The following is a 10,384-nucleotide window of genomic DNA, read 5'->3' as shown; positions in this document are numbered from 1 at the left end:
CCATCTCTCTGACTCTCAGGCACCACACGGAGAGCCTGTCTGTGCAGGCTGCAGGTTCAACCCGTACTCATAGGCTGAACATGGCTACTGGTCGGACCCGGTAGGCTGCGACACCATAGCAACTCCCCTTGACCCCTCCCTCCCTCGGCATTCGCAGCATCACCCTTTACACTGCACAGTCATATTTGGTCCTCCGGAAATATCCACAGCACGGGTAAGCCAGTCCCTATGCAGCGAGTGTATGGGTGGAGTATAGTTTAAAATACAGTTTTAAATGTATCGAAAGGGCGTCCGGCGCGTCCTCCGCCGGCTCTGACAGCAGGGCTGAGATCAAAATGACAGCGCGCCGGGAAAGTTTGTCCTAAAAGCTGCCGGGGGTTGCGCTCTCGGTTGTCTCGGACCCTCGGCTCTAAAATGGCTGGCTGGAGGTCCGAGGAAGCTCCGGTGCGAAGGGACGGATCCGCTCCACACCGCGTCTGTCTGTAAATATTCACGTTTCTATGCTCCGAGCGACGCGTTAGCGACGTCCCAGGTCCGAGAGCTGTCAGGGCGCACACGCACCATCATAATATTTCGGACCGTGGACTGTGCGTAATGGCGTCCTCCGCGGACACTGCTGCTCGGTTTACCCCCAGACTAAATTTACAACATGCTTGCAAACCAGGCGGGATGTGAATATTGTTCTGAGGCGAAATGTTGTATTATTTACGGTGCGTGTGGATGATAGAAGTGTGTGTGTGTGTGTGTGTGTGTGTGTGTGTGTGTGTGTGTGTGTGAGGAGATCGCTCACATCTGTGTGCTCCGCTGCGTTTCTCTGAATGATCGGCGAGACCTCGGTGAGAAATTCGCTGAGCTATAATTTCGGATCATGCAAGGTAACCTGCACAATTAACAGGACGGGGGGATGTTGAGGAGGAGGGGGTCAGATGAGACGCTCAGCATGTCGGACTGAGGAGTTATGGGGGCTACAGTCTCTTATCAATATCACAAAATCAGCGATTATTGGCTTTTACTCTAAACTTGACCCCAATAAGCAGCACTGAGAGTTGCTGCAGCCATCACTTGGTATTTATTTACCTCCCCTTCATCACAACCTTAACGTGTGATTTTTGTGATCAAATGTTGCTTCTGTGAGTTTCTAATGTTTTATTTTATTCCCTTTTTATAGAAATATAAATGGGTATGCCCCAAAATGGATTCTCAGCTGGCTTCAGTCCTGACCAGTGGCAGCCTGGATGTCCAAAATGGCAGCCAGTGTGCAGAGGGATCAGGGCCAGTGACAGAGGCTTTTTTGGACCCAAAGGACAAAACCTCGCCCAGTACTGTACCAGGTAACCTCCAGCAGTGCCCTGTCAGAGCAGCAGTGGCCGTCAGGCAGGCTGCTCCATCAATCAATGGGAATAAGCCAGAGGAGGGCGGGACTTGTAAGACAGCCTCTCAGGAAACGAGCAAGATCGGTGGGTTCAGACAGCCAATCACAGTGAAGACTGGAGTGCCTGTGTTGCGCAGCCAACCAATCAGACTCAAAATTGTGGTTCCCCCACGGTGCAAGAGGCCAATCACTAACTCTGCCATCAGCCTGACCAAAGACTCACATTTTAGAAGACCTGTTTCAGCTGGAGCAGAAAAAAACAGAAGCAAAATCTTAAAATCTGAAGGAGAAATCAAGGAAGTTTCGTGTCAAAATACTGAGGAAGCAAAGCCAGAATCATTCCATGAAGCAGAGGCAGAGAGAGGGGAGGAAATGTGCAAAATGAGACATGTTTCCGGTGCTAAAAGTATTCCCACAAATGGGTTAGAAACTCCTTTAATCACAAATACAGTTAAAATGTTGAGCCTGAAAGGGATTAAAGAGGAAACTACAGAGAGAGAAATTGAAAATGTCCCTCTTATTTTGAAAGAAATTGACTTTAATGAGGCGATGGAGGAGCAGACAGAACCGTTGGACCTTAGTTTGCCCAAAAAAAGAGAGAGTCGAGAGCGGAGGTGTGAGCGCGTCCTGGACGGCTGCGAGAGCTCGTTGATTATGGAGGTGGACGAGTACGAAGGAGAAGGAGACAGAGATGTAGTGGAAGAGGACGATGATGGGGACGGAGACGGCTCTGTGCTGGATGGCACAGAAGACTCTCTCTTGTCTCCTTCTTTCCTCTCTTCCTCTGTCTTCACCTCCCTCTCCTCTTTAGACTGCGACACCGAAAACCTTCTCCTCATAGACGACCAGGGAATCCCGTACACTCTCAGTCCGGACGGGGTCAAAGTGCCGCAAGTCGATGCTTCAGCGTCAGAGGATCATGCAGAGGGAACTGGGTCGCCGCAGTTAGCAGAGCCGAGCCCCAGCCAAAGTTTAGATACCGCACTAAATGCACCTTCTGATCACCTTTACCCCGCACCAGCACCTGCCACTGATCCTCCACCGCAAAGTGTCCATCAGACTCCGGAGGTCTTCACGAGTTCGATTACAAACGCAGATCCCGTTAAGGCGGCAGAGCCGAGCGTTAAATCAGTTCAGGAGGGTAATGCTGTTATATCAGTCCCCACACAGCCCATTCAGATCCTCTCAAACCCCTCTGCTAACGCTCCCATCCTCCTCCTGTCGTCCTCCTCTTCCTCTCCTCAGCTCTCCTCCGCTCAGGTGGGTCTCTCGCTTCCCCTCTCAGTCACTCAGACCTCCCCTGGTGCTTCCACCTCCATGTTCCTCCTCCTTTCATCTGTACCTTCTTCCTCTGGTGACTCTACCTCCGCCCCTATCGCTGTCCTCGACCCCTCCACCGGTCAGTTCACCGCAGCCCCCGTCTCCCTGCCTTTGCCCTCCGGACAGGTCGCCCCCCTGGGATCCCCCCTGCCCGCGCTGTCTCACCCCGTCATCAGACTGAGCCCCAACAACCCCCCTGTCATCCTGTCAGGGGTGAACGCGGTAAACTCCGACTCCGTTCTCGCCTCTCTGACTGTCCCCTCGTCCTCTCCCGCTCTCCAAAACGACCACCACAGCACGACTATTCATCCTCAAATCAGCTCTTCCGATTCAAACCCTGGAAGCGAAGCCATATCTGAAGACGTCTCAAGTGACAACAAGAAGCCATCATCTTTTACAGCCTCCTCTCCGCACCCACAGTCTGCTACTTTGACCTACGACCCCTCAGCTCAGCCGAGCCCAGAGGCCCAGTCACCGACCTCGGAGGCCCGATTCGACCCGTCTGACCTGCACTCAGAACATTTACCTCTGGACGACCATCTTTACTTCTCCAGCGCTGCTGCTCCCCCCTCCCCTCCGGTCCAACCCGCTCTCCCCTCTGATAAGCTCGACCCCCTCGACCCGGGGGACCCTCTCTCCCCCGAGGGGTCGCCCAACACCATGGCCTCTCGCAGGGTGCTGTACTGCCAGCTGTGCCCGCGGGTCTTCTTTTACCTCTCCGACCTTGAGCGACACGCCATCACGCACTCGCAGAAGAAGCCTCACGTTTGCCAGCAGTGCGGCAAAGCCTTCAAACGCTCCAGCCATCTGCAGGTCGGTATCACGCTAACGAGAATATCACCAGCAGATCGAGTAATAACACCAGTCACTCCAACACATGTCACAAAGTATTCGTGCAGTGAATGTTAAACCTGCAATGACTGATTTTTAGGCCACTCGCCTGCAGCAGGTACAAGCTGTGACACAGTTCTGACATTTTATTACCTGTTAAGTTGATATGTGACAAAAACAGTCGCTAATTTAAACATCCAGCAGTCATTGATTAGAAGTCATGTTTGTGGCCGCCTGATGAAGAGGTTCAGTATTCAACTGGGTTTGACAAACTGCTGATGTTTCCATCAGGCTCTTTAGCTGATAAATGATCCATCAATGATCCACCAGTGTTCACCAGCGAGTAGGGGTCAACTGATACTATTTTTTCAGGGCCGATACCGATAACGATACTGATCATTAGTAGTTAATGGGACCGATAACCAATATTTGGCACCACTACAATACAATTAAAATCTTAAATGTTTAAATGCCTTTAGAAAATGTTAAATAAAAACTGAGATTTTCAACATCATATACAGCAACTTCAACTTTTTTTATAAAGTCAAGTGATCATTAAATTAAAAAATGAATAAATAAAATAGCTCCCTGAGGTTTTACAAAGTAAAAGCTCCTCCCATGCTGGCACTTTTTCTGTGCTTATGTAACATATCTGCGGTCTGCAGAAGCTTACAATGCCAACAGTTGCTAGTTGATTCACAACAATGAGCTGAGAGATGCTTTTAGATAGGGGTCGACAGATTATCGGCCATGTCCATTATTGGGGCCGATTTGGCATTTTACAGATGATCTGTATCAGTGTTTTATTTTAATGAACACCGATAAAATTGATTAATTAAAAAATGAAAATAAAGAGTCAGCCGGTGAGGAACTTTTACTTTGTAAAACCTCAGGGAGCAATTTTTATATATTTGTTTTTTTAACTTAGTTTTTGTATATGATGTTGAAAGTTTTAGTTTTTATTAAATATTTTAAATATTTAATAAAAAACCTTAAATAAAATATTTAAATATTTTATTGAAGGTTTTGTGTTGGAGTTTGTTATATTACAAATTTTAAGTATTAACAAAAAGATTTTTATTTTTATTGTAAATACATTTCGGCTCAAAATATTGGTGGATCTCATTAACTACTAATAATCAGTATCGGTATCGGCCCTAAAAAAACAATATCAGTCGACCCCTATTTTTAAAGCTGTAGTTGAAAAATTGCAAAATTGTTTTTTCATATTTGTTTTTAATCACATAGTAGTGAATAAGTGAGATAATCTGAAAAAATATGTTCCTTTTGAATTGCTTCTTGAATTGCTTCTTACAACACGTGACCAAAAACAACCAATCAGAGCTGAGGAGTCTCTAACACAGCTGCCAATCATGTCAATCACTGCTCATGAACTGCAGTCAAACTGTCAAACTCTGCTCGCCGATCAAATATGAATCAAAATTTAGTAACTGCATTGCCTATTTATCCCCTCAGATGTTTTCAGAAACATATTTTAGTTGCTGCTCAGTTTGACAGTTTGGCCGCAGTTCAGGAGCTGACATCACAACATGAATGAATCACAGCGTGATTGACATGATTGACAGCTGCGTTAGAGACTCCTCGGCTCTGATTGTTTTTTTCGTGAGCTGCAGTGGAATCAAGCAAAGGCCAATACAGGCAATAGGATAAAGAGAAGAGACGTGATTTTTTCACAGATTTTCTGTCTCATATCATACTGATTCAGCCGACGCGACAGAAAATTAATTTTTATAAATGTTGGCAATGTAGCTTTTAGCTCTGTAGAGCTGAGATGTCCACTAAGTTTTTGTGGATTCATCACTTTGAGCGAGACCTTTTCACGGACGTCAGTGTTTCCAACAGAACCAGAATCAGAGCCTCTTTTCCACTGCACAAAAAACGCTGCTAACATCAGGATTTTAATGAAATGGAGAAGATAACAATCAGCATTCTCACCCGAGCCAAACGACTCTGCAGTAGTAACGGGTATGTTTCGCCTCTGGCTCCGATCAGCATTGATGGAAATACAACACTCATGAGGATGTGCTAATTTTATCCCCGTAACGGCAAGATGCAATGATACAAAATACCATCCATCTCTGCCGTAGCAGCGCTCAAACATCGATTCAAATGATCCTTTACTGAGTTTGAAACTGAGACTGAATTATTAAATATATATATATATATATATATATTTGTAACCATCATACATTTTTAAAATTCCTCTATCCATGCTGCTTTTTACTGTTTACTAACCTGTTTGCAGTCTTGTCCTTAACGTTGAATGTGACACACCAAAAAAACAAACATGCAAGGAAAGGCATACTCATCTGCTGCAGAGCCGTGTACACAGCTCTGCTCTACTGGCTGAAAAAACTGGTGAACATTTGCAAATTTTGATGGACAAGGGGTATTATAGATGTCTGTCTCATCAAATTTTAAGCAACCCAGACGTCTTTGTTATATGATTTAATTCAGTAGGTTCGACCTAAATTAAGATTACCTGACATTGTTATCTTCTTTTTTATCTCTGATCTTCTGACGGCCATTGTCATGGTATTAATTACTTTTTAATAATCCTCATTCCCACATTCACCATTCTCCTTAATATACTTATTGCAGTTTTCTTTTTGCAGTTTTGTAGTTATTCCAGTTTTCACAACCCATTTTATCCAGAGAATAACAAGATTGAACCCGGAAAAGTTGTCACCAGATAGAAATATCTCAAGGTTTATTTCCAGTCATGTAAGTTTTGACCAAACCTGTAGTTTCTGCAGGCAGCCTTTGTAAGGTCACATTTCTAAAGTAAAATTACTGATTATAGTTGCATCAATTTAAGTGTTGAATGATTTTATCTTCACTGATTATTAATCAGCTGTTTACAATTTTGTTCAATAGAGACACAAGCACATCCACACAGGCCAGAGGAACTTCGTGTGCCCCATCTGCGCCAAACGCTTCAGGGAGGCCGGCGAGCTCCAGCGCCACCAAAGGGTCCACACCGGAGAGAAACCCTACCAGTGCCAACTCTGCCACACACGCTTTGCCGAGCGCAACACTCTACGTCGGCACACCAAACGCAAACACCCTTACCACCAAGTAGCCATGGAAATGCTGAACGAGAGAAGAGACAGAGGAGGCGGCGGAGGAGGAGGAGGAGGCGGCGGCAGATCCGGAGTGCAGGAGGAAGAGGAGAGTGCTGAATGGTACAGCTCCACGGTGTCAAATCTGGATAACTCTGAGTCTGAGATGGAAACTTAAAAGAGTTTTCTGCAGACAGACTCTAAAGTGAAGAGAAGGAGGAGTGCAGGGAGATCGTACGTAGACGCTAAACTTTCCTCATTAAAAAACACTCAAAGAAGGGAGCACTTGCAATATTTATTTTAATGTTTTCAAGCTTATTTATTTATATGAATGTATATTATTTCCATTCCGTTTAGTGGTCAAAAATTCAGCCTTTGAAGTTATACGTGATTTTCACATTAGCTTTCCTGTGTGAAGAAAAAGTTGTGTATGAAAGGGAAAGCTTGAAATCCTGTTTTTTATGATTTAAGGATATTAATTGGACTGCTATCATGAAGTTGCATTCCCATACAATCTAATATAAAACCCTCAAGTGCTCAGAAAAGAAGGATAACTTATTTACTCTAAACGATCCTCTGCTCTAAGTTGTGTATATAAAGAGTACTATTTGTAAAAGCGGCACTTCTGCACTATCTTATGTGAAAGATGTAATCTATCTTTCTTACCGTCAGAGACACTGTGAGTCATTTGCACTTGTTTTAACTCAATATCCACTTTTTTTCTACATTGTGAAGAAGAATGGTTACTTTATCTTTTGTTTTGTATTTAATTCATATCATGTGAGAGTTTGACCAAATGTTTTTGAGTTATTCTAACATAAACATTATATTCAATTTTTTTTGGATTAATGTTAATTATGTTAACTTATTTGAATTAAATTTTGTCAGCTGTAACTGAATCTTTGTCTCATCTTTTCTGAGAAGGGTGTAGCTGCATGACTCTAATCTCGGACTCAACTCCGTCTGACTTCTGGGTCCCCAGCATGGAGAAGACATCCAGTGACACCTGAAACGGTGTATCAGAGACGATACGACAGCGTGCCTCATAGTTCATTAGTTTGGATGACCTACACGACCTCCACCAATAACACCAAGGTAACAAAATACTAACTTAATATTTTAATATTTAACTGTAACTCAAAAAGTGTGTTAATCATCGTATAACTTATTGTTTTAAGCCAGCTGTCTCTCCTGTCTCCGTGGTCAAACCACCTCTAAATGCATTAAAATGGCCCAGGATACACTTCCGCTTTTCAAAATAAAGTGTTCACACAGTGAAAATGCATGTATGAATAATAATATTGATAAGATCATTTTCCCAGGAAGTTAAAACACGATCTGTGCTTCCCTTATAAATAAAGAGATCCCACTAAATTGTGAACGAAATTAGTTTAATATTTGATGTTGACATCCGAAAAACAAGAATTCGACACTAACAGCTAAATTTTGAGTTCAGATGGGGAGCACCATTATTTTATTTTTTTATTTATTTTGTTTAATAACTGTATCAAAGCACTTTTTTGGTAGAAAAAAGCGATCAATCCATAAATCTGAAATAATTTCTTTTCGAATTGTTGAGATTTTATTCATCCACCACACGATCAGACAACTTTCTGATGACCAAATGTGATTGAATCACGAAACAAAGAAACCAGAATAATTAAAATGTAAAACACAACATTTTGGGGGAAAAATGTGCTGTTTAACTTTAAGTTACCTAATGTTACAGTTAATATTAACCCTCTAAAACCTGTAGTGACATCACTTTTCTTGTACTGCTTTCAGACAACCTTTGCAAAAATTTTGACCTCTTAACCCTGAACAAATTAGTGTGATTTCTTTCAAAAACGTTAAAAAAAGGGAATGAGCAACTTGGTAAGAAAAGTGCCACAAATTTTAAGACATTAGTAGATTTTGATTTTTTTTTAAATACATATATATAAGGTACATATATATATATATATAATATTATATATATATATATATATATATTATATATATATATAAGGTACACAAAAAAAAAGAAAAAAGTTAGGGAAAAACTATTATCATCAAATAGTTATGTTACAGAGTTAACTTAATTATGAAGCACTTTTTTAGGTCATTTCCTTGTTTGTTTGTATTTATATGTTATTTTTCTTGTTTTTTGACTCATTTTCAGGTAATTTCCTTGTACTTTTTACTAATTGTTTGCTTATTTTGGGCCATTTTTATCTTTCATTGCTCATTACATTCTCAATAAATTCAGCCGGTTGTCTCAGGGTTCAAAGGGTTAAGGTTGTATTGTTTACCTTTGTGTTTCTGGTGGAAGTGTGCAGCTAATAATAGGCTCACTTATACAGTGGCATAGACGTGATGCCACATTATATAAGATTACGACAGGGTTCAACATGCTCATGAAGTCATTTTTTTGTATGATACTTTTGACCACGGGTCGCAGCACTGGCCGCTGTGGCAAAAGCAAAGCCTTTTTACATAAGGCGCCAGATGAGCAAGTGGGCGCCCCACAGTGTGCGTGCATAGATTGTCAGCTTTGGCTTTACATTAAAGAAAATTTACTCGTACAGTTGAGTTGGAATTGACGACGTTTCTAAAACCGTACAGTGTATACTTTCCTTAAGTCGATAGGAAAAAGTCTTTTTGGGCCCCATGACACCATGTGATGGACCCTGAAAATGCGATTTCACTGTTATGCCACTAATAAACTTTGCTTCATAACCCAGTGTACTTCCTGCGGACAGCGTTCGAGGTGGGCTCAGGCCTGCAGCTCTGCGGTGGGTTTTTTACTGCCTTTCTTCCACTTTGGTGTCTTTTCCTAACAGATGTAATAAGAACTGAAGTATATTTGATGTGGCTTTTTATATTAATCACATATGACTCTCCTTGATAATGAAGACTGGGGCCAGGATCCTTTATCTCTCCTTTCATTTAAGATGATCCTCAGAGTCGATTCTCTTTTCTGCGTTAATCACCGAAGATGAGACCAGACTTTACATGGATCTTTGTGAAGAAGAAAAAAATTAAGACACCTGATATATATCTGCTGGACGGCCTCCAGGGAGTAATTGAGTTTGTAAGACAGTCCTCTGTTTTTTTGCACACCCTCAATTTTCTGCTCCATTTAAGCCACCGAGCCTAACAGAGCTCAGCTCAATATAAGTTATTAAACACTGTATCGCTCAAATGGCCTGACTGGGTCCTCGTGGTCGTTCCACTCCTTATTCCTGCGCTGGTCATTGTACGAATAGAGATGATCTGGCATGCTGAAAGACCCGCGCAAAGCTCCATCTTATTTTATTTTGGCAAACTCACTCTTATAGAGGGTCAGTAGAAGGAGAGAGGTGTGGAGGTGCGATGAACAAAGGTTAACCAAGCAGAGAATGAAGAATGAGCTTTTGACGGTCTGTTTTCTGAGGTAGCGGAGAGTATTTGCTCTGGTAAAACTGAAAGAGTAAATACTTTATGCATATTTTATTTTCACTATTTTAGCTTTAACTGAATGTATAACTTGCAATGTATAGAAGGAGTCTTCACAAAACTGACATTTGGTCCACAAGGGACTCATAGTTAAATGGATTAAAACAAATGGGTATATTTAAAGTTGCAGTCTTTATAGGGACTGCTGTAATTTATGAGATGTTAGGTGGTGTAATAAGGGGGAGGCATGACAAATATTTTTTTAAGCACTGGGGAGAGACATATTTGTCATTTTGACTCCTAAATGCTCTCCTAGGTTGCATACAACTTTAAATGGCTGTATTTTGTATTCATTTCACCA

At 42.2% G+C, this 10,384-nt stretch overlaps 1 protein-coding gene across 3 annotated transcripts; it reads left to right on the top strand.

Annotated features, from left to right (window-relative positions):
- Positions 1-33: 33 nt before the first annotated feature.
- Positions 34-7,500, top strand: LOC121945094 (uncharacterized). 3 transcript variants are annotated; one of them, XM_042489120.2, is made up of 3 exons: positions 34-214; positions 1,169-3,505; positions 6,422-7,500. In XM_042489120.2, the coding sequence occupies exons 2-3, from the start codon at positions 1,193-1,195 to the stop codon at positions 6,782-6,784; spliced, it is 2,676 nt and encodes an 891-aa protein (XP_042345054.1). In that variant the 5' UTR covers positions 34-214; positions 1,169-1,192; the 3' UTR covers positions 6,785-7,500. The 3 variants fall into 3 exon arrangements, with proteins under 3 accessions (XP_042345054.1, XP_087940557.1, XP_087940558.1); XM_088084431.1 differs by lacking the exon at positions 34-214 and adding an exon at positions 223-875; XM_088084432.1 differs by lacking the exon at positions 34-214 and adding an exon at positions 223-1,065.
- Positions 7,501-10,384: the final 2,884 nt, after the last annotated feature.

The sequence above is a fragment of the Plectropomus leopardus genome, chromosome 11, assembly GCF_026936395.1.
Source record: "Plectropomus leopardus strain MGB_pleo_1.0 chromosome 11, ASM2693639v1, whole genome shotgun sequence".
Taxonomy (NCBI): Eukaryota; Metazoa; Chordata; class Actinopteri; order Perciformes; family Serranidae; genus Plectropomus; species Plectropomus leopardus.
This window is presented reverse-complemented; position numbering and strand designations above follow the sequence as displayed.

Excerpts from the sequence above, each read along its gene's own strand:
- LOC121945094 (XM_088084431.1), top strand. The coding sequence starts at position 819 with ATGATCGGCGAGACCTCGGTGAGAAATTCGCTGAGCTATAATTTCGGA. Across the intron at positions 876-1,168 it reads ATAATTTCGGATCATGCAAG|AAATATAAATGGGTATGCCC; the intron begins GTAACCTGCACA and ends CCCTTTTTATAG. Across the intron at positions 3,506-6,421 it reads AACGCTCCAGCCATCTGCAG|AGACACAAGCACATCCACAC; the intron begins GTCGGTATCACG and ends TTTGTTCAATAG.